General features: G+C 47.1%; 1 protein-coding gene across 1 annotated transcript in view; it reads left to right on the top strand.

The window, feature by feature from the left end:
• vwde (von Willebrand factor D and EGF domains) overlaps positions 1–24,382 on the top strand; it is a 38,115-nt gene that overhangs the window by 10,636 nt on the left and 3,097 nt on the right. The window contains exons 8-30 of the mRNA XM_058053324.1: positions 1,031–1,245; positions 1,326–1,399; positions 3,698–3,971; positions 4,159–4,355; positions 6,914–7,725; positions 7,804–7,940; positions 9,050–9,214; positions 9,419–9,523; positions 9,597–9,711; positions 9,800–10,056; positions 19,652–19,871; positions 19,938–20,075; positions 20,149–20,349; positions 20,469–20,852; positions 20,931–21,026; positions 21,092–21,187; positions 21,279–21,374; positions 22,023–22,118; positions 22,230–22,325; positions 22,393–22,488; positions 23,546–23,641; positions 24,016–24,111; positions 24,190–24,287. Coding sequence (XP_057909307.1) covers positions 1,031–1,245; positions 1,326–1,399; positions 3,698–3,971; positions 4,159–4,355; positions 6,914–7,725; positions 7,804–7,940; positions 9,050–9,214; positions 9,419–9,523; positions 9,597–9,711; positions 9,800–10,056; positions 19,652–19,871; positions 19,938–20,075; positions 20,149–20,349; positions 20,469–20,852; positions 20,931–21,026; positions 21,092–21,187; positions 21,279–21,374; positions 22,023–22,118; positions 22,230–22,325; positions 22,393–22,488; positions 23,546–23,641; positions 24,016–24,111; positions 24,190–24,287 — 4,160 coding nt within the window. The remainder of the gene's footprint in view (positions 1–1,030; positions 1,246–1,325; positions 1,400–3,697; positions 3,972–4,158; positions 4,356–6,913; positions 7,726–7,803; positions 7,941–9,049; positions 9,215–9,418; positions 9,524–9,596; positions 9,712–9,799; positions 10,057–19,651; positions 19,872–19,937; positions 20,076–20,148; positions 20,350–20,468; positions 20,853–20,930; positions 21,027–21,091; positions 21,188–21,278; positions 21,375–22,022; positions 22,119–22,229; positions 22,326–22,392; positions 22,489–23,545; positions 23,642–24,015; positions 24,112–24,189; positions 24,288–24,382) is intronic.

Raw genomic sequence — 24,382 nt, 5'->3', positions numbered from 1 at the left:
TTAATGTCAACAAAAATATAGAGTGGGATTCCATTACTTTCATCCAAACATCGATATGACAAGGAGTGGATCACGCCCGGTGTCGGCCGCCTCCCCCCCCCCATTACTCCCTCCCTCCATCTCAGCTGATGCGACAGAGGGGAGTGGGGGGTACCGTATAGTCAGCGGAGCCGAGGGGGAGCGGGAAGCGGGGCGGGCTCGTCAGCGTCGGTGTGGCGCAGCGCGCGAACCTTTCTTTGTAAGATCGATTTCCTCAATAAAACTCACCTATCCATACGCTGTTGGGTCTGACGTTTTGGTTGGGATTCAGTAGAGGTGTCGACACGCGCACTCTTGGAAGGTGGTTCGTCGGCCTTCACAACAAGCTTGTATTCCTCCTCATGGAATCGCTGTAGATGACGTTTTAGATTATGCGCGGAGGAGCCGCCGCCTCCCTTCGTCTTGCGGCTGACCGATTTCTGACAGGCTTTTCCGACCTCATCGATGACACCGCAAACAAACAGTCCTTCATCACCAACGGAAAAGTAGTCATATACTTTACTTCTCGGTCCTTTAGCTGCCGCCATGTTTCTGTGAAATATACCTATGTATTACCAAATCGGCAACATTAAGTAAGTGCAGGGCTGATTCAGTTATCTCAATCTCAATCTTATATACATACAGACTGTTGCTGCATGCCTATAGCCAACAAAGTGCCTGAGACTCTCCCCCTCCCACCCCCATATCCATCGCGGTATTCAAACGTTTCACAGCAATTGCTCCATTTCTCCTGTCACGCCGTCAAACAAATGCAGCCTTTATTTTGCAACTTTATAATGCAACGTGTCGCATTTTTTTGCAGCACCAGCACGCGTTCATGAAGTGGTTATCCGTCCTTGCGTAAGGCGGAATGGAATGATTCGAGTTTCGGAGGTCGGAGCCACAGGAGCCACAAAGTCAGAGTGGCTCCGGCTCCGGCTCCGGCTCCGGGCAAATCGTGTGGCTCCGAGTGGCTCCGGCTCCGGCTCCGGCTCCACACCCCTGGTTGCAGACGAGGTTGTGCACGGTGCAGATGTGTCTCTGTCCTCCTGTGCGGTGGATTTACATGGGAATCCCTGCAGGGATGACATTTGCAGCCGGGCTGTTGTCCACTTCTCTGCCATAACGGACTTTGTCAAAGACGGTGACAGGATGTCTCAGATCTCTGTCAAACCCATCGTCACGCAGAACTTTGTGTGGAATGGCTATGCTCCAGAACCTGTCCTGGTACAAACACGTCAAAAATGTCAAAAGAGGGTTTCTACTGTCACATTTTAATGTTAGATGTGTTTTTTTTCCTTTTCCAGATAAAAGTCAAGGACGTGCCTTCAGCTTACTGTTACGCCTTAACTGATCCTCATATGATTACATTTGATGGCAGGTACTTCAGTTGTGTATTCGTCCAGAAGAATCAATACGTATTTTGTCATTAAAATCTTGTATTTTTAAGACCCAAGCACCAAACTGCTGTTTATTATTATTATTTTTTGCGTTTCCTCAGTTTTTTGGGTGCTGAAACTTGCATGAAAACTCAAGTTTCCAAGTCCATCAGGCCCAGTTAAAAAGAATGCAGTATTTAGGACTAAAATATAAAAACATAAGAAACGTTTAAAAATATTAGTTAAAAGCCTGATTAAAAAGGTGCGTCTTTAATCTTTTTTTTTTTTTAAAGGAAGGGGGGGATGAGGTGTTTATGACCCAAACTTTAAAAATATTGATCAGTTTTTACCTCTAAAGAAAAATTTTTTTTTGTTTTGTAGTCATAATTATGCATGAAAAAAAATATATTTTCACCTTCATTTGGATTTCAATTCACAAGAAAAGGTGAAAAAAGGTATAGAAAGGTTAAAAAAAATTGTCATGATCTTGCACTCATCTATATTGCACATATAAGCATCTGAATTCACTAAAAAACACATTTAGGTGCTGATATTTCTCTCAAATCTCATCAAGTCAAATTCTAGTTTATTGCAGAGTTCTCAAAACTTACAGAGCCTATATTTTGCTATGATTAAATATGTTAATCAGATTAATCACAGCTTTAATTAAGCTACTGTGATTAATCAATTAAAACTGTGATTAATCATATGTTTTAATGTTACTGTCACGATTAATCAATAAAACCTGTGATTAATCTGATTAATATTTTTAATCATTTGAAAGCCGTAGTTATATTTCCTCATAATTAGGGATGTCCGATAATTATCGGCCCGATGCTAGCCCAAAAGTAATCTGATATCTGGTGATATCGGTATCAGGATCTTCCCTTTAATGGGAACTTTGAGAGTTGGAAAATATGAGCATATCGGTTATCGGCAAAAAAGCCAATACTGGACATCCCTACTCAATATATATTTTAAGAGTTTTGAACATGAACCTGAACCTCACAATTATGTACTCAAAATTGTTACCAAATTAGTACTTGCAAGTAGTATCACTCAATTGCCACCGAAATTGGTGGAGATGTCTATTAGTACAAGACGCACAAAAAAGTCTCAAGAACCCAACGGGAATTCGGACACTTTGGGTCGAAATCAAGATCTTATTTTTCCGAACTCCTCCTATGTACTTTGACCAAACGAGCTCCAAGTAAAATCCCAGATTTTAGACGCATGGGTGATGATGAATTGCAAAACATTTTGGCCTCCACCATATGGCATGGCAACAAACTTTGATGGTCAATCTGCCCAACAAGGTCAGATCTTAGGAGCTTACGGACAAGAACCACCAGGTTCAGGAACAGCTTTTTCCCAACAGCTGTCTCCTTGTTGAACTCTGCCCCCCATTGCCCACCCCTTCCACTACTTACATCCCCCCGCTGATCTATGCCCCCCCCCAATCACTTCATTGCACTATTGTACATATTGCACTATTGTACATATTACTGTAATATCTTGTTGCATTCATAGATCATACTGTTTATAATTTATATAATCTGCAATAGCCATACTCTAGTCACTCCATTGCAATACTGTACATATTCATTCATTCATTCATTCATTTTCTACCGCTTTTTCCTCACGAGGGTCACGGGGGGTGCTGGAGCCTATCCCAGCTGTTTTTGGGCGAGAGGCGGGGTACACCCTGGACTGGTCGCCAGCCAATCACAGGGCACATATAGACAAACAACCATTCACACTCACATTCATACCAGTCGCCAATTAACCTAGCATGTTTTTGGCAATTATATATATAAATTATTTTATTTATATATATTAAATTATATTATATAAATTATATATTGTCACATCCATACTGTGCATACTGTTTATAATCTGTATAATCTACAATAGCCATATTATAGTCATTTATATCCCTGTACATATCCTCACTGTATTATAGTCATAGCCTGTCATAGTTTTTTACATAGATCTGTCCATTTTTTTCTACATTTACTTACTACTAAGGTACGTATAAAATTGCACTTCTGGTTGGATGCTAACTGCATTTTGTTGCCCTGTACCAGTGACATGAGCAATAACAACAAAGTTGAATCTAATCTAATTTAATCTTCATCATAATGGGTACATATGAAACAGATGACACCCTGAAGCTATGCATAAGTCACTTCATTAATTTGTAGCTCCGAGTTACATGAGGGAGCTGCTTGCAACCTTAACTGTGGTATCGTAAAGTAGACAGGGTGTTCCTAAAATCATTCTTGTCTCTCTCCCCACAGGCGCTATGAGAACTACCAAATTGGCACCTTTGTGCTCTGCAGGAGCTCCAACTGGCCGTTTGAGGTCCATGTCCGCCAGTGGGACTGCGGCAGCAGTGTGGCACCGACATCATGCATTTGCGGCTTGGTGGCGAGGGACGGCAGCAATGTCATCGCCTTCGACATGTGCGACGGGGAGATGGGGGAAACCAAGCCCCGTCTCTCTGTGAAGAATCGAGACCTGACCAAGAGCGGCATTCGCATCTACGAGTCCTACCAAGGACGCAAAGTCACGGTGAGGGACTATATAAGAACCAGACTCATCTTTTTATCGGTGAGATGTTTATTTTAGTCCAGGTGAGGACTTGCATAACAGCAGATAGTGACAGCACCCTCAAGTGGATTCAAGAGAAACATCACAAATTTCAACTCCATTTTCTCGTGTTGACGTATCCGTATCCGGTGTTTTTGTATCACAACAGTTAACCTTTTCATCGGGAGCATTCGTACGTGCTGATGTGGCCGACTGGGGTATGAGTCTGACTCTGAGAGCCCCTGGTTCAGACCGGGGCCACACCCAGGGCCTGTGCGGGACTTACGACGGAGATCCGGACAACGATTACCACTCATTGGCAGGCACCACACTGCAGGATCTGCAAGATTTCATCTCTGATTGGAGGTCAGTAAACCCTGTAGTTCAGTGATTTTCAACCACTGTGGCACACTAGTGTACCTTGAGAAACCGTCAGGTGTGCCGTGAGGAATTATCCAATACCACTTTTTATATTTAACATTTATTAATCACCATTTGCAAATATTATGTCAATAGACATTATGTCAATAGTATACATGGACCCAAATATTCCAATTGCATTTGGTTTATTTGCTCCAACGGAAATAATTGAACAGGGATGGAATATTCCTTTAACCAATCCGATTGAGGTATCTTGTACCGGAAAGTTGTCAGGGTGCCTTCTTCTTCGTGGTGTTTTTCTTCTTCTGTTGTTTATTGGCGGTTGGCAAGCAGCTTTCGTATGCATTAGCGCCATATGTGAAACTGAATCTAAACCCTTCTATACTTTATTCACAAGTCCAGTTTTATTAAAAAAGAAAATATATATCTATATAAAACATGTCCTGAGTTTAATTATAAAATATTAGCAAGATTGAATTTGATCTTTTCCTGTTTAAATTTATCCCGGGTGCGTTCTTTCAGCGCATGCTCAGATATGACGTAACAAGCAGATCCAGACATTCTTCACTTTTAAAAATGGAGGCCAGCAATCGGCACTGGACTAAGAAAAGATTGTTTTTGATTCAAACCAAATTTCAAGACTGGACAGATGAAAAACTGGCAATACGGAGTTATTCCAACAAGTGAAAGAAAAACTTGGGGAAGCCGGTATCACGTGATGTTTACGTTTTACTGGGCATGCCCTATTGACTATTCTGGTTGATTTTCACGGCGCATGTAGACAAGAGATTGGAATATTCCTTTCAATGGATACCATTGTTTCCCGAAAGGTCATTCGGAAAGAGAAAAAGTGGTGATGTAAAAACGTGGCTACTGTGGAGTGTCTGTGGTGTAAAGACTGGCAGAGCAATGTAATATTGGTCCGTGTGGCAACACCTACCTTGTTCCTCCGATAGACTTATTGATGCACGTGTGAGGTCGTGGTGACATTTTGTAACATTTTTGGTTAGTGGTGTGCCACAAGATTTTTACAATGTAAAAAACGTGCCGTGGCTCAAAAAAGGTTGAAAAACACTGCATTAGATGGTTCCCAATTCATGACTTGGTGAGGAACCTTGGCCCGGAGAAATCCAATGGCATGCTCTTCTTTCATGCCTTCACTGGCTGTGATGTTGTGTCAGCATTTCGAGGTAGAGGCAAGACAACAGCATGGCAAACATGGGCAGTATGTCCCGAGGTGAGCCCAGTGTTCAGGAAACTCAGCCAGTACCCACCTACCATAGAAGATGCCGACCTTGACATTGTTGAAAAATTAGTTGTCACTATGTATGACAAGCACAGCAACACTACAAAGGTTGATGAGGCAAGACTGCACTTGTTCGCTCGGAAACAACGGTCCTATGATTCTATCCCACCAACAAGTTCATCGCTTGTTCAGCATGTCAAACGATCAACCTTCCAAGCTGCCTGCATATATATAAGCAACGGTCTGCCAAAATGCATTCTGAAAGCCCTGGCAACTGGTGCTGGAGAAAGCAAGGGGAATCCTGGGAAGTTTTGTGGTCAACCCTTCCACGCATTGATCAGTCCTGCCAGCAGCTGACCAAATGCCGCTGCACTTGTGAATGTCGGGGCCCATGCAAATGTTATGCTCTGAACTGCACACAACTGTGTTCCTGCAAATGTAAAGAGTAAAACAATGATTCAGGCTAAATTCAGTTCAATCTATTGCACTTCTGTCATGAAGAATTGTGACACCATATTGGTAACTTCACTGAGACATTTATGCATGTAAAAGTCACATAATTGTCATTATATGGTTATAACAATTGATGATATTGAAATTTTGAATACATAACCGGCTTCCTTGTGTCCAAAACTATATATTTTGATGTACAGACTATCACAATAGGCCGCACGGCGGATGAGTGGTTAGCGCGCAGACCTCACATCTAGGAGACCAGGGTTCAATCCCACCCTCGGCCATCTCTGTGTGGAGTTTGCATGTTCTCCCCGTGCATGCGTGGGTTTTCTCCGGGTACTCCGGTTTCCTCCCACATTCCAAAAACATGCTAGGTTAATTGGTGACTCCAAATTGTCCATAGGTATGAATGTCTACGTATATGTGCCCTGTGATTGGCTGGCGACCAGTCCAGGGTGTACACCGCCTGTTGCCCGAAGACAGCTGGGATAGGCTCCAGCACCCCTGCGACCCTCGTGAGGAAAAAGCAGTAGAAAATGAATGAATGAACTTCTGATCAATCTATGTCAATCTATGTCAGACTTAAAATAATAGAGATTTAAACGCCACCCATTTCCAGTTAAACCACGCCCACTCCTGGTTTATGTAACGCCCACTCCAAGTACATATACAGATAATTTAGAGGTGTGAACGAGATAGTGGTGTACTCTCTCATTTCCACCAAGCCTTATGGTTCTGTTAGGTACCCACCTTGCTGCAAAAGGTCCCAAACTGGCCCACTCTTTGGTACCCCTTACTATAGTGCTTGGTGGGTTATACCATCTTCTTCCACTCCAAACAGGCTCCCTCCAGGAAGTAGCATGTTCGACACTGTTCCGTTGTCATCCTCATCCTCTCCCAGCACGCTCAGCCCTCGCATGTTCTGCAACTGTCAAACGGAACCCCGCCTTAAATCCCAGCGAAGTCGCCTTCCCCCTGTGACCTCCTCACAGTGGGCCTGCTCTCGCTATGGCAATGTGCAGTTCCCCAGCGTCATCCCGTCTCTGGATGTGACAGCTGAGCACATCAGCTCGGTGGAGTTGCTCAGTGGGGAGGAAGATGGACGACATGGCCGTTCCAGCCCCCACAAGCAGCATGGAGGCTCTGCTACTCAGAACGGCGGGCAGACCCACCAGTACGTCCCCAACTCTCCCCACCATAGCCTCAGCCAGTCCGACTTGGAGAGCTTTGCTTACTTCTTCCCAGAAGACCACAAAGTGACATCTCATTTAGACGTTGCCCCGACGTGGCCGACACCCTCTGGGCTGACTGAGCATAAGGCCATGGCCAAGTGCCGGAACGCCATTGCCAACTCAAGCACGGCACTGGGCTGCAGACGCCTCCTTGACGACTCTGTAGTGAGCTCTGCGGTGGACATGTGCGTCCGCGACCTCCAGTTGAAGGATGAGCACTCGTGGCTGAACGCAACGCTGCCGTTACTGGAGAACGAGTGTGAGAGGCGGCTGGTAGAGGAGGGCACGAGGGAGCAAGACCAGCGGGACAGTGTGGCCATCCTCAAGTGTCCAAATCTATGCAATGGTAATGGAGAATGCTCCGACTGGGGCTGCATCTGTTTCCTTGGCTTTGCATCCTACGACTGCAGTGTATTGTCAGGTAAGTACTGATGAAACATCAGACATGAAGGTTTACTTTCTACTCTACTTGTAATATAGTTCTTCCAACACATTGAAGACCAGATCCCAGAGATTACTGAAGTGGAGAAGGAAGGTCTTTGTGATATCCGGAAGGGTGACTGCTCCACTGTTCACATCTATGGTCAAGGCTTCAAGAACACCCACAAGCTCATGTGTGAGTTTGTTAAGGAAAAGGTATTTCCTCTTCTCAGGCACTCGTGGACAAATACACCTCCAGTGTGACCATATTTGATATGGTCACGATGATGAAAAAGCAGGACGCATAGCCTGGCAAAGGGATACTGAAATGATAATGAAAGAATGTTTAATCAAACATGGATCATCATTTCAGTACTTTTAAAGTATGCCTACACTGTGTGTTGCATCGGAATCCCTTGTTTATCGTGGTTAATTGATTCCAGACCCAAATTTCCGCAAAGTATTTCCTTATTTATAAACTGAATATTTTCATAGCTAATGCATGGTGGACGAGTGGTTAGCACGTTAGATTGGGGAAGCCGGTATCACGTGATGTTTAGTGGTTAGCCCGCTGAGTACTCCGGTTTTCTCCCACATTCCAAAACATGCTAGGTGAATTGGCCACTCCAAATTGTCCATAGGTATGAATTTCCGCAAAGTATGATTCCTTATATATAAATTGAATATTTTCATAGCTAATGCACGGTGGACGGGTGGTTAGCACGTTAGATTCAAGTTCTATTGCCCGCTCAGTACTCCGGTTTTCTCCCACATTCCAAGAGGCCCAGAAGACAGCTGGGATAGGCTCCAGCACCCCCGCGACCCTTGTGAGGAAAAAAAGCGGTAGAAAATGAATGAATGAATATTAGGGTGCATCAAATTTGAATGGGAAAACAAAGAAATTTGCAAGTGATCCCAAACTTTTGAGCGCTAGTGTACATATATTGCCCATAAGAGAAATATTTGTTAATAGTATTATTATTATTCTGAATGCCTTATGTTTGTAACTTAAATCTTTTACCCATTTTTATCTTTAAAAATGCTGAATTTAGGCAACAGATATGTAAAATATGCTTAAATATGCATATTTTTGACAGATACTAGACCGTATTCAAACATGAAGAGCATGACAAAGTGCAAAAATGACTTTATTACAAATTCCAAAGGAAGAATGTTCAAAAATCGTCTCAAGAAATGTTCTAAAAACAGAACATCACAACAGGATGTGAAAACAGGACAAGTCCTGGGAAAAGAGGACATTTGGTCACCTGGACTCCCATTGTAGACATCTAATCACATCTTCTCTACCTCTCACATCCTGGAAGTTGGTGGGAGGCGAATGGCTTCTGGCCGAGCCTCAGTTGGTCCCCGCCACCTTTGTGGACGTGATGGCGATGGAGTGCCGACTCCCTCCAGAGGTCAACCGAGCTTCTGCGGGTGTTGACGTGACGACGCCAACAAACAGACCATTGGCCCGCTGGCAGATCAAAGTTAGTGCAGACTGCAATGCATGCAGGTCTTTCCTGAATGGGACTTCTGTCCTGGTGTTTCTGAGTTCCTGGTCCACACTTGCTATGTAATCTATGCCTGCTGCTGTACTGAAGATTCTAAATCTGTTTGGAGATTTATTGATTTAAAAACCCATTTTTGTTAATACTTGTTTTGACATATTTCGTACTTTTTTTACTTGACAGGTGTCCAATGATGGCTACAGCTACAGTAACGCTAAAATCCTGACTCTGTATGACGAAGCCTGTCAAATCTGCAGTCTCCACACCGAGGTCCTCTGCACCCTGCGGGTGAGGACAGTTAACACAATATTGACGTTATGTCGGAGCAAAAACAAAGCGTTGCTGCACCTTTGCCTCTCAGGACAAAACCTGCAACATTGATGGACTCTGTTACAACGAGGGCGAGTCCAATCCCAGCAGTCCTTGCCTCATGTGTCGCCCTGACTCCTCCCAGCACACTTGGACAATGGTGGACAGTATGTGCTTGTTTTTATGTATTGTCCACATTCCTCACATTGCTCCACGGACACACAGACAGCTGATGGTGACCTCTTCTACCTACAGGAAATGAGCCCCCGGTGCTGCAGTCGTTGCCCCCTGGCCTCTGGGCCTTCCAGGGGGAGGTCTTCATCTACCAGCTACAGGCCCATGACCCCGAGGGCTCAGCGGTGGTCTTCACTCTCACATCAGGTCCTGAGGGTGCGACGTTGTCCCCGGATGGCCTGATCATCTGGAAAGTCGGGGTCTGGCCCGCTGACACACACACGTTCAACTTTACAATGATGGATGACTGTGATGCTGAGATGCCAGCCACCGTGCAGGTACGTGTTTACAGCTGCTGTCCACTAGAGGGTGCTAGCCACATTGTAGTAAGGGGGGTTTAATTGGGTGCAGCAATGGTCAGCAATCACTCCAGGGCGTCGGGTCAGGACAGCAATTCTGTTCAGGTGAGTGCAGTGGCAATGAGGGACGTTCACATCCAGATTGATGGCTGCTTTATTTATTTGTAACACGTCGCATCACAGGTAGGTGGGTGCGCATGGGAATTTGTGAGTGTAGTGTGGGTGTGTGTGGTTTCTGTGTGGGAACAAGCACACAAAACAATACTAGTTAGCAATGCGTTCACATCTGAACCGCAACACAGTATTGATGCTAACGAGGCTAACTAACAGGCAGTTAGCAACCAGCCAGGTGGCTGGACATAATGGCACAAAACAGGGAACTAGATCGGCGGCGTCTAACATTAAATGAGTGATAATAAACGTTACTCACGTTTATAGACGCACACAGCTATATATAGCATCCACCACGACGTCCGTGTGGGCACATCAACACTCGGGGCTAAACAGTTAGAGTGACATCAACTCCCGAAGCTAGCGGCAACCGCAGCGCGTTCAGGTACCCGACCAGCGTAGTACTTCCGAGTCACGCCCGCACAAGTCAGCCTAATTAAACCAGAACAGAACAGGGTACAGTAAACCTCGGATATATCGGACTTGGATATATCGGAAATTCGCTCACAACGGACAGATAAAAAAGAACCGATTTTTCTGTAATGCATTTCCAATAAAAATTCATTGCATATATGTGATTTTTTATAACGGATTTCGCTTATTTCGGACAAAATCTCCAGTCCCGTTCCAATGCATTTCCATTAAATTTCCCTCACATATATCGGATGGCCGCATCGTTATGCTAATCTTGTTGATGTCACTGGCTATTGTCTTTCTCCTGGCTCCAGATTTAGGACAAATATAAAAGTGAGTGACGTCAATAATACTAGCACAGCAGTGAATGAGATCTTAACCTCACTATTGGAAATAACGTAGGCCTGACGGGCGTAACAGGGCCTAGCTTAATTAACAATTTGTTATGCTCAGAGTCCAATAAAGTTAAATTATCATTACCTTACGTCTCTTTTCATTGCCCAGTCCAGGTACATTGGAAACATAGTCAAGGAAGTGCCTTTTTATAATGGATAAAATCCGATTTACGCATATACCGGATATAAATCCGATATATGCGTAAAACGGACATTTTCCGGTCTACGCATATAACGGATTTCGCTTATATCGGACAAAACCAGTGGGAACAATTGAATCCGATATATCCGAGGTTTACTGTATAACAAGGAGTCTTTTGTACAGCTGGCCCCCAAATTTGTTAAACAAATTTGACCATTAGGTGTCATCAATATCCCGAGGCAAGGCTGGTAGCTTGACAAGACGAACAACATTTGAAGTACAGCTGTTCTCACTCGGCTTCACTGTCCCTATTTGCCAGAGGGCTCTTGGGGCTTGCTGATCCACAATGAGGACGACTGTGCCGACGGTAATTTCATCACTCTCCGTCTTCCACTTCTGCCGGGCTTGCAAGATGGGAAGGAAGTGCTGAATGTAATGTTTCCAGAAATGATTGGCTAGAATTTGAGAATGACGCCACCTTTTCCGACTCAGCAGTTCTGTTGCAGGGTAGATCACTTGAGGGAGTGATGAGTCAGGTGGACTGCACGAGTAGTGAGGCACTTGTACAAAATGCCCCACCTCTTTGTGCGTCGTCCCACTTTAATAATAAATCGGTCCGAAACAGTCAACACCAGTGGAATAGAAGGCAGGTCGAACTGGAGAGGGGTATATCGGCCATCCTTGGTACCTGTGGCTGCGGCTTCTCCACTTCCTACAGTCCACACAGTAATGCTGGTGCTTCTTGACCGCTTCTCTGCCTCTCAGTATCCAGTATTTCCTGCGAAGTTCAGCAAAAACACGCTCTGATCCAGGGTGGTGCAGCTGGTTGTCATAATGCTGAATTAGAAGCTTGACCCCTGGGTGAGAAGATGGCAGGAGAATGGGATGCAGTTCTTCTTGGCTCAGACTATCACATCATCTAAGCCTTCCCCCGACACGTATCAGACCTGATGACTGGTCATATTCAGGAGCTAGGGTTAACAGTCTACTGTTAGATGAGAGGGGTTTACCCATTTTGAGCAGGGATACTTCTTCTGGGAAACTCTTTATTTGGGTGTGCCTGAGGAGGGGCAGCTCTGCTTCATGGTAGTCAGCAGCAGTGGGAGGTGTGTTGTCAGCCGCTCCGTGCAGCTTCTGCATGGTTGCCTCCAGAAGCTCTTGAAATGTTCCAAACTGAATGATGTCAGGTATTTCTGAATCGGTTGAGCTGACCGTCAAGCCACAAAACATGGCATTCCTCAATTCCTCCGCTTTTCCAGGACTGGACTGGGTGGTGATTCAGGCCACTGGTCAGACGGTTGTAGAAGAAAGGGGGGTCCAGGACTCCATCGGCTCACTCCGCTGAGCTGTGTTTTTCCCCTTGTAATGTTGTCTGCTGGGTTTGTGGCTGAGTCAATGTAGCGCCAGGCATTGATGTCTGTCAGATCCTGTATCTCTGCAACTCTAGTGCCCACAAATACCTTATATCTGCAGGAGTCTGACTGTAGCCAGTGGAGGATTGTAGTGGAATCGGTCCAGTATACTACTGCTTGGAGTGTGAGCTCTTTGATCAACACAGAAGCCAATTGTGCACCGGTTAAGGCTCCACAAAGCTCAAGTCGAGGTATGTGTCACGATTGGGCTTCACCCTCTCGTGACAGCTCTTAATTTTCCTCTTAGCCTTAGTTCCGGCTCTTATTTTGTAGTATTTCCTGTGTTGGTACTATTTCCTGTGTTCTGTCACTTTCTCTGCTACATGCACCTGTTGGTAATTTGTTGATTTGTATTTAGTTCAGCCGAGTGCGTGTTCCCTTTGTTGGTGCATTGTTCTTTGCTTCGCGTTGTATACCAGTGCTGCAATCACTTTTGGAAAATAAAGCTTAACTTTTTCCTGCACCTTCACTTCATCTCTGCATCCTGGGGTCGTACTGCAAAACTCGCAAGCCCGGACGTGACAGAATGCACCAACCAAATGACGACCTCGCGGAGATGGACTTCTGGACCCTGCAGGTTTTCAAGGCGATGGAGGAGGAGTGTGCGTGATTTACCCCGGAGGGTAAATCCCAAGGGTTCCCAAACCCCGGCTCCCGTGCCAAGCTGCGTGACGCCCCAGATTCCTCCGGTGCCCAAACCATGCAGCCCCAAGGGTTCCCAAACCCTGGCTCCCGCGCCAAGCTGCGTGACGGCCCAGAGTCTTCCTGTACCCAAGCAGCGCAGTCCCAGGGGATCTCAAGACCCGCCTCCCGTGCCATGCTGTGTGGCGCCCCGGATTCCTCCTGTGCCCAAGCTGCGCAGCCTCATGGGTTCCCAAGACCTGCCTCCCGTGCCCAGCGGCTTAATGCTCCAGACCCCTCCAGAGCCCAAACCCCGCCTGAGGCCCTTTGGAGCTCCGGTCAGGGAGGCAGAGCAACCGGAACTCAAGACCCTCCTCCAGGTCCCCCCCCTCCCTTCCCTGGTTCCATGTCCAGTGGCATACGGCGTCTAGAATCCGCCTTCGAAAGGGGGGGCTAGTACGACCACGGAGGTTGTATGACGCCACGCCGCATCCTCCGGCGTCACCTCTTCCACGGCGGGACGCCACGCCGCCTCCTCCGGCGCCACCTCTTCCACGGCCAGGCCCACCACCCTGACCGCCCTCCAGAGGGACCCATCCATGGACTTTGCTGGGCCTGCCGTTTTGGGAGACCTCCAGAGGAGTTTCGCCTCTATCGGCCCACTCACCACTCAGGCCGCCCTCCTGGGTGGCCCTGCCACCCTCACCGGTCTAGCCCTTTCCCCTGCGTCTCATGGGAGCCCTGCTGGCTCCGAAAGGCTTGTCGTCCCGGCCGACCTCCAGAGAGGTCTTGCCAGCAACCCACCTCCAGTCCTCCCACCTCCCTTCCCTCTTCGTTTGTGGACTCTTTAGGACGTCTGGGATCCGTCCTTGGGGGGGGGGGGGGGGGTACTGTCACGATTGGACTTCACCCCCTCGTGACAGCTTTTAGTTTTCCTCTTAGCCTTAGTTCCGGCTCTTATTTTGTAGTATTTCCTGTGTTGGTACTATTTCCTGTGTTCTGTCACTTTCTCTGCTACACGCACCTGTTGGTAATTTGTTGATTTGTATTTAGTTCAGCCGAGAGCGTGTTCCCTTTGTTGGTGCATTGCAGCACTTTGCTTTGCTTCGCGTTGTATGCCAGTGCTGCAATCACTTTTGGAAGCTTTTACCTGCACCTTCATTTCATCTCTGCATCCTGGGTTCGTACTGCAAAACTCGCAAGCCCGGACGTGACAGTATGGAGAGTTGTTTCTTTGGATCGACTCTGGATCTAGCTGCTAGGAATGCCACTTGAACTTGTCCTTCACCGCAGTCGGTCAGCAGGTACGCCACCGATCCATATGCACGTTCGGATGCATCGCAGAAGACATGGATGGTCCGGTTGCTGATCTGCAATCAGTGAAGCGGTCAGTGTAGCATCTAGGTAATATGACTTGTGCCAACTGAGGAAGTTTATATTCCCATGCCCTCCAAGCCTGCAGCAGATCTTCGGGGAGATTGGGGTCGTCCCATCCTACTTTCCGATCCCAAAGGCGCTGCACAATAATCTTGGCTCTTGTGATGTACGGAACAATATATCCCAGGGGATCAGATTGTTGAAGACGATGTCAAGAAGACGATAAATGTTGCGCATAGTCGGTTCGGGACACTCACTCTGGTGTTGTTTGTAGCCAAGTTTGTCTGTCCTACACTGCCATAAGAGTCCAAGTGTCCGTTCCTGAGGGTCAGCTGTTGCGTGAACCATAGGGTGCTACTTTCTGACTGAGATTCCTTGGGCAGGTGTCTAATGACAGCGGGTATGTTGCTGGCCCATTCTTTGAGTTCAAATCCGCCCTCCATCAGTAATGTGTGTAGTCGGCTTACCAGCTGCTTGGCTTGATCCTCTGACTGTAGGCTCTGCAGGCAGTTGTCAACGTAGAAGCAGCGCTCTGCTGACAGGTGGGCATTCTCCTTTGGTTCAGTGTGCCTATGAACATGAGTCTGAAGGGCAAAGGTAGCACAGCATTGGACTACATGTTGTCCCGAACGGGAGTACTTGCCATTCATAGGTGGTAGGTTCTTAATCCACTTTAACATCCCGCCACAAGAAGCGAAGGAATGGTTTGTCCTCTTCAAGCAGGCGGACTTGGTGAAACATTCCCTTGACATCACTCCTGATGGCCACTGGGTGTTCCCGGAACCTGAGCAGGACCCCCAGGAGGCGAGCTCTGAGTGTGGGTGTCATTTAGACTCTGTCCATTGAATGTGAAGGAGCAGTTGAAGACTATTCGGTATTTCCCATTGTGTTGCACCATGTGGTGGGGGATGAACCACGAATAGTTGCTCTCTTTGGTCTTACAAGGAGAGATGGCCTTGACGTAGCCGGCATTGATGAGCTTGTGGATTTCTTTAGAGTAGATAGTGGCTCTCTTAGGATCTCTCGCAAGTCGTCTTTCTGCCCCACGTAGCTGGGACAGCACTGCTTCCTTTGTTCCCTGAAGCAGAGGTAGACTTTGTTTCCATAGTAACGGAGTAGCATACCTGTTTACGCCATCCACCATTACTCTGGTGGCCTTCAATTCAAGGGTGCGGACTGCTTCTGCATCTTGTTTTGATCTAGTAATCAGACGCTCATTTCTGTATGGTAAGATGTCTAGTTGCCATAGTTTCTCCACATGCCTGAAGAGTTCTTCTTCTGGAACATTGCAGGCGGTGAACAGACATTGCTGGGGGGAAAGTTGGTGGTTCAATAGGCTGGTAGGGCCTTGTAACGTCCATCCGAGTCGGGTGTGTACTGCTGTAGGTCCACTGGGGGGGCCTAGACATACTGGTTCCACTGGTGTAATTAGATGAGGATAGTCTGACCCAATCAGCAGCAGTGACTGGGCATCCTTGATGAGTGGCAGTGGAATGTCTCTCAGGTGGTGATATTTCTCCTGTAGCGCTTTGACTAGATAGGTGTAACTGGCTAGATTCAGCTCCCTGGAAGTGAAGGCTTTGTTAATCTTGTAGCATTTGTCTGGCTGAGATGCAGCAGCTACTGAGAAGGACACAGTGGCTCCATGGATGGTACAGATTTTTTGTCGGATGTGTTCGGCGTGTGAGGTCTTCAGCCTTCCCATCAAGGCCCAAACGAACAGCAGCATCATTGAGGAGTATTGTGCGCTCTGACCCATCATCCAATATTGCGTAGGTCTCGAGTACCTTGTTGCCGCTCTGGAGGGTGACTCGACTCAACTTGAGTAACACTTGGCGGCTACTGGCTGGTCGATCGATGAACAAAGTCTCTGACACAGAACTCACTAAACAAGTGCTTGATTCAGGTACTTTGGGTTTACTGGGTGCTGAGGCATGTTGGCTTGAATTGACCTCATGTAGAACCTCCAGGTGCTTCCTCTCGCATCGTTTGCACTTAGCTTTCAGGTTGCACTTTGCTGCAAGGTGTTCCCGGCCGCATCTCCAACACTGATTGTTTGCTTTAATCCAATGCATCCTTTGCTCTACTGACAGTAGTTTAAAGTTGCTGCACTGGTTCAGATAGTGCTGCACAGTGTCACAGAAGGGGCAGTATTTCTTTGGCTTATCAGGCGTTGCATCCCTCACTGGAACAGCTGGCGCTTTATCTGAGTTCTCCTGCGGGTCAGTACACTCGCTGCCATGAAGAATAGCAGTAGTTCTCTGTGACTTGTAGTCGGGAGGTCGATTCTTGTGTGAGACTTTTCTCTCTCTGGCTGAGGTACTGCTGTGTTGGTCTCCACTGACTTGAACTCGTACCTCATATTCAAGCCAGTCTGCCAGATTGATTAGAGTTGGAATAGGATTATGAATGGGGTTCACATATCTGTGGAAGTTAGCTCTTAGGTCGTGGGGCAACTTAGCTAAGAGGCGAGACACATGTGAACCACATCTCAATTCCGTCCAACCTTGGCTTCCAAGTTGATGCAGCATTCCGACAAGTGCACGAACCTGGAGAGCGAATGACTTAAAGGCCTTAATATCTCCAGTCCTGACGTTGGGCCCATCCATCAACATCGAAATCCGCTTTAGCGCCAGCTGCTGTGGCTGACCATACATCTCAGTGAGCGCCCTCATAGTGTCCGCAAACGGGCGTGGACTGTTGCTGTAGGAGTCAGCAAGGAGCAACGCTTCCTCACACTTGAGATGATCCATGAGGATTTGGAACTTGAAGCGCTCTGGAGCATCATATGGGAGTAAATTGTCTAGGGCCAATTTCAGTCTTGCAAATTCACGAGGATCCTCTGACTTAAAGTCTGGGATGGTTGGTTTCAGTCCATGGTAGGAGTAAAGCTGGCATTCGGCCATATGGAGTGGTGGAAGGATATGGCGTGTCAGGTGGGTATCTCTCCTCCCTTTGCCGATTGTCATGTCCTTGAACAGCGCTGTTATAATCATCGAGGTGGCCTCTATAATCCAGAGGGTATGCACTTTCTTGCCCCCGTAGTAGTGGCTACTTTATAGATGGGACGTTGCAGGATGACGGCCTTCATCGCTGTAGTAAGGATAACTTGGATGACATGGAGGATGATAAGGATGATCATAGTGGTTGTCGCCCTTCTTCATAGCTTGAGCGATACTTGACATAAGACTGACTAGGTGCAACTTTAGGCCATGTTGTTGGCCATAGTTAGACTCGTGGTGAGCTTTACTGGGTGGTGAGCTGTCTTGGTCGTCGTGGTGACGCGGCTCTTGGCACTCCTTTGTGTAGCTCATCTCAAATTTGTCTTGCGAGCAAGGAGTTAAAATGCCAGATGTGACTTGTGACTCGGTGTGCTTGTTGGCTAATCCTGATTCCTCCAAACACTGTCTGAGGTCCTCAACAAAGTCACTTTGGTTGCCTTGTGGAGGTGAAGGAGCATCGTTGTTCACCGGTGGATTAATGAGTGGCTGACGTGGGCCTTGATGACCACTAGATGGCGTCGGCTGGCTGGCAAGTGCCAGTGTGGTGAATATTTCCTCCATTTGGTGTCTGGACTGTGTCTGAGTCCTTGAGGAGGCTGCTGGGACACTGTGGATCATGTCTAAATGACGTTGGACATCTCTCCGCAGCTGGTCATTTTCTTCTCTCATGCTCTGGATCGATCTAATAATTTCTGGAGAAGACATTTGTGTGGCCCGCTCATCATCTCCAGGAACGTGGCACCTCATAGGATAACTGACCTCGTAGTCCTGAAGATGTGATGGCAGTTGTCTTACTCTTTGTGGGTGGTCCACACCTCTGGGCTCTCTCTCCTGTGGCCTGAACATAATGACTGAAGTGGTTGCTTCTATCCGGCTCGAAGGACCAAAAATTGTAGTAAGGGGGGTTTAATTGGGTGCAGCAATGGTCAGCAATCACTCCAGGGCGTCGGGTCAGGACAGCAATTCTGTTCAGGTGAGTGCAGTAGCAATGAGGGGACGTCCACATCCAGATTGATGGCTGCTTTGTATATTTGTAACACGTCGCATCACAAGTAGGTGGGTGCGCATGGGAACTTGTGAGTGTAGTGTGGGTGTGTGTGTGGTTTCTGTGTAGGAACAAGCACACAAAACAATACTAGTTAGCAATGCGTTCACATCTGAACCGTAACACAGTAGCGATGCTAATGAGGCTAACTAACAGGCAGTTAGCAACCAGCCAGGCGGCTGGACATAATGGCACAAAACACTACAATAGGGAACTAGATCGGCGGCGTCTAACATTAAATGAGTGATAATAAACGTTACTCACGTTTATAGACGCACACAGCTATATATAGCATCCACCACGACGTCCGTGTGGGCACATCAACACCAACAGTTCGAGTGACATCAACTCCCAAAGCTAGCGGCTACCGCGGCTACCAGCATAGTACTTCCGAGTCACGCCCGCACACATGTCAGCCTAATTAAACCAGAACAGAACAGGGTATAACAAGGAGTCTTTTGTACACACATGCACCAGACATCTGCTGTAGCGAATAAGAAATGCTATACAGTAATGCCCCATTTATTGCCGTTAATTGGTTCCAGACCCGAGGATACTGAAGCGCCGAAGAACTGGAGTCTGAGGCGGAGTGTCGAATTTGGGAGAAAACTTTATTTTTCTTGCAAACATTAACTTGCACTCTTTGCTACGTAAAGACATGAAAGACATGAAAGCCCCGTCGCTCAACCACAACAGGAAGCGGAAAGCCCCCGTCCCTTGCGCCCACCCCTCCGGGTGGCAACACCTCCCCTATCGAGTAGTTCCGGGGTGAATTATGTCCTGGTAACCTACCACTACAATACCTTATTTATGAGAATATAGAAAACCTGTTTACAACCTTTTAAGTACGGTTAACATTATTTGAGACATCATTCTAGACATGAAATAACACCGCTATAGTTACCCTTTTTGGACACCACAAAATTTGAAGGATTGCTGATAATGTTTATTGATTTTATGTGTGAGGTTATCCTGCAGTAAACACTTTAACCCAGGTGTCTGTGCGGCCCTGTGAGTGTGCTAACGGCGCCTCCTGTGTGACAAACGTCAACCTCCCCGCCGGCAGCGGACAGTACTTGTGCGCTTGCCTTGACGGGTTCAAAGGCCAAAGGTGCGAGGTGGACATCGACGACTGTAAGCCCAACCCCTGCAGGCTAGGACGATGTTTGGACGGCCCCAATTTCTTCACATGTATCTGCCCACCTGGAATGACAGGTACACGTCAATGTACCTATTTATAGAGATACATTAGTCTTCGTGTCCATCCATTTGTGGCGTCAGGTCGCACATGCAGAGAGGACATAGATGAGTGTTTCTCTCAGCCATGTCCCCCAGGAGTGGGCTGCACCAACACTCTTGGCTCCTTCTCCTGTGGAGTCTGCCCACACGGCTACAGCGCTGATAGGAGGGGTTGCACTGGTGAGTCTTCAAAACCTTCCATTTTAATAAACCATTACTTGTGTATTAGCACAACCTCCCTTCTTAACCAAAGTCCCCAAGACTGCGACGACCACACCAATGAGAGCGCCGCCCGTCCCTCTGAAGCCCAGAGCCCATGTCCCCTCACCCTGCAGCCAAAGGCCGTGCCACCCAGGGGTTCGGTGCTTCGAGAGCCCTCACGTGTTGGCGGGCTTTGTCTGTGGACCCTGTCCTCCTGGTCTCCATGGAGACGGACTGACTTGCACGACAACAGGTCAGGATGCCAGAGGATGTGATGCAACCTGGACATGTCACCTGTCAATCATTCTTTCAAAGATACACTGTGCTGTCCTTATTTTGAAGTCATATTTTCTAACCGCTTGTCTTGTCCAGGTCAGAGGACCATCATCACTGGAGGTTTTCCGAACACCAAAGACAAGGAAATGACCCCGACTTCCCCTTCTTCATCCTCCTTCTCATCCCACACCTCACCCAGAAGACCCCCAGACAGGGGGACAAGACCAGGTGCCACCGTAAATACCCGCAGAGGTTCCTCCTCCTCAGAGACAAGCCCGGAATCCACCCCAAGAGTCTCCGCCCCGACGTTCAACAGAGGCGGTGTGATGCCGAGCCCAGACCTCAGTGGGGGGTCACGTCATCTGACCTGTGACGACTCCCCCTGCTTCCCGAGTGTCCAGTGTGAGCACATCGGTCCAGGATCCTTTAGCTGTGGTCGCTGTCCACACGGTTACACAGGGGACGGGGTCACATGTAAAGGTAACAATTAACCGACAGGGAAGAAGTGTTTGCCACTTCCTGACAGTCTCTACTTCCTCTTCCTGTTTTTTCCCCCAGCTTTTTGTAGGTTTCTCTGCGGGAGGAACATGGAATGCACACAGCCCAATACATGCACTTGCAAGAAGGGCTACACCGGCTACAGCTGCCACATCGGTGAGACACCTGACGTGCATCTTCTGAAATCAAACTTCTGACATGTTCTCTGCACGCAACACAAGCCGTGTGCAGACCAGAGTGCAGGAACCGGGGAAGGTGTGTTAGACCTAATGTGTGTCAATGTCCTGTGGGCTATGGCGGGCCAACCTGTGAGGAAGGTAAACTAGTCATTATGCATCAATCTCGGAGCCCTTCTCCACGTGTCCTCACATTTTCTTCTTTCTTTGCCTCTATTGAAAAAACTGACAGCGAGCTGCGAGCCGCCATGCCGGCACGGAGGCACCTGTCTTGCCAAGAACCTGTGCACCTGCCCGTACGGCTACGTGGGACCACGATGTGAAATCAGTGAGATGTTTTAATGTTGAGAAATTACTAGTGACGCCCAGCCATCCCTTGTTTATTTCAGTTATTAATCGGTTCCGGACCCAACTGTGATAAGTCCATTTCAGCAAAGTAGGATTCCTTATTGATAAATGGAATCCAGTTGACAAAAAAAGTTGACAGTTAAAAAAAACATTTAAGGCATAAACAAGACTCATGCTTATTGCTTTAAATGAAAGCAAGAGCAAGAGCACCAAGGAAGCCCACGGCAGGAGAGGGAAAAAAAGACACAGAGGACACCAAGGCGTTCCCAGGCCAGCTGTGAGACATAGTCCCTCCAGCGTGTCCTAGGTCTGCCCCGGGGCCTTTTCCCGGCTGGGCATGCCCGGAACACCTCACCAGGGAGGCGTCCGGGAGGCATCCGGACTAGATGCCCGAGCCACCTCAACTGACTCCTCTCGATGTGAAGGAGAAGCGGCTCTACTCTGAGCCCCTCCCGGATGGCTGAGCTCCTCACCCTCACTTTAAACTGAATTTTAAAAAATCTGTAAATTTGTTATTTTGTTAGGGCGCCAATTATTATCCATACTTCATTAGGTATGCCTGCATAATGTCACGACATGACTACAATACACATAATATTGACTGTGTGTTTGTGTGCGCGTGTGTCAGTGGTGTGTAACAGGCACTGTGAAAACGGTGGAGAGTGTGTTTCTCCTGATGTGTGCAAATGCAAGCCAGGCTGGAACGGACCAACATGCAACTCTGGTATGACCCGACTCATGGCACGGAGTGATGGTGGTATCAATAGTACAAAATATACGTACTGTTTCCATAAAGAGACTGAAATATTTGTGTGTGTTTGCTGTGGGTCCACAGTGGAGTGTCATCCAGTCTGTCTGAACGGAGGAACGTGCATGAAACCAAACGTCTGCGCTTGTCCCAGCGGCTTCTATGGCTCTCAGTGTCAGATCGGTGAGAAATATGCAACCAAAATTGCTTACTTTGACTGATTATTTAATTATTTGTGTGTGTGTGTCAGCCGTGTGCAGCCCACCATGCAAGAACGGGGGTCACTGCATGAGGAACAATGTATGTTCCTGTCCTGAAGGCTACACGGGGAAAAGATGTCAAAAGAGTGAGTGGCATGACTTATTAGCAGGAATTAGGGTTAGGGTTTTTATCACATACTACAGTATTAATTGGCCCTGTACCCTAGAAACCGCCCATGAATGATACGGGAAAAGGCCGAAATGATACTGTGTCAAAGCCCAGGGCAGTGATACTGATAAAATATAGAGTTTAACCATGTCCAGTATCAGCCCCCGTAGCTCTGGTATCGTGCCCGTGAAACAACCAATCAAAGAACAGTGCACGAGCGTGAACACACAGTTTACACTGATATAATTATAGGTTATCACATGGTTTGTCTGGCATGATACTGGGCCTGATACCAGACAAACCATGTGATGATCTTATTATCACATACTATTTAATCATGAGCTTATTATCATGTACTATTTAATCAAAAGACCATTTTGTTTCCAGAAAATGTTCAGTTTATTACATGTATTATATCTAAACAGTGTAAACACAACAATTGCAAAAATATTTCAAAAATAATATTTTATCAACAGTCTTATCTTATCAATGTCTGACAATTAAAGTTCCATTAATCAAGTTTGGGTTTTTTGGTGACTGGAGAAGCACTAGGCACTAAGCACTCGTGTGCTGTTCTCTGATTGGTTGTTTCACAGGCACGATACCAGAGCAGCGCGCTCTGAGTGGACAGCTACGGGGGCTGATACTGGACATGGTTAAACTCTATATTTTATCAGTATCACTGCCCTGGGCTTTGACACAGTATCATTTTGGCCTTTTCCAGTATCATTCATGGGCGGTTTCTAGGGTACAGGGGCAATTAATACTGTAGTATGTGATAATACATGTAATAAACTGAACATTTTCTGGAAACAAAATGGTCTTTTGATTAAATAGTATGTGATAATAAGATCATCACATGGTTTGTCTGGTATCAGGCCCAGTATCATGCCCCCGCGTGCCAGTATCAGCTTCTGTATCTGATACTGACACTTGGGGGCATGATACCTGGCCTGATACCAGACAAACCATGTGATAACCTATAAGTATGTTATGTGTCATTTAGTGTGCTCATCACCATGTGTGTGTCGCAGGCGTGTGCGAGCCCACGTGCATGAACCAAGGGAAGTGTGTTGGACCCAACACTTGTTCGTGTGCATCAGGATGGAGAGGCAAGCGCTGTAACATACGTGAGTGTTTTTTATTTTATTTTAATCCTTCTGGTAAAAAGTGGTGCAGGTCTTGCGGATATCCTGCATTCCTGATGCTGTATCTTTTATTGAAGTTTACTTGTTTGATTATATCCATCCATTCATCCATTTTCTAATTGGCGACTTCAAATTGTCCATAGGTATGAATGTGAGTGTGAATGGTTGTTTGTCTATATGTGCCCTGTGATTGGCTGGCGACCAGTCCAGGGTGTACCCCGCCTCTCGCCCGAAGACAGCTGGGATAGGCTCCAGCACCCCCCACGACCCTTGTGAGGAAAAGCGGTAGAAAATGAATGAATGAATGAGAAAGAAAGAAGTTTACTTGTCATCTTGTCCTTGTGTTGACGTTGCAGCGGTCTGTCTGCAAAAGTGTAAAAATGGCGGCGAGTGCTTGGGGCCCAGCACCTGCCACTGTTCTACTGGCTGGGAAGGTCTGCAGTGTCAAACACGTGAGTACTTTAGGTCAAGCTTTGTATCCTGAAATTCACTTCTAATTCATAAGCGTGACTTTTTACCATCCCTGCTAGCTGTGTGCAAGCGGCGCTGCCTAAACGGGGGGAGGTGCGTGCTGCCCGACTACTGCCACTGTCGGAAAGGCTACAAGGGTGTCACCTGTGCCATTCAGGTCGGTGCTTGGCTCGTGCTTCCTGTTCACAACTGACTCATTCGCAATTGTGCGAATCCCAGCAGAAACTTACATTTCATGTTTTGACCAAGTGA

Source organism: Doryrhamphus excisus, chromosome 17 (genome assembly GCF_030265055.1).
Source record: "Doryrhamphus excisus isolate RoL2022-K1 chromosome 17, RoL_Dexc_1.0, whole genome shotgun sequence".
Lineage (NCBI taxonomy): Eukaryota > Metazoa > Chordata > Actinopteri > Syngnathiformes > Syngnathidae > Doryrhamphus > Doryrhamphus excisus.
This window is presented reverse-complemented; position numbering and strand designations above follow the sequence as displayed.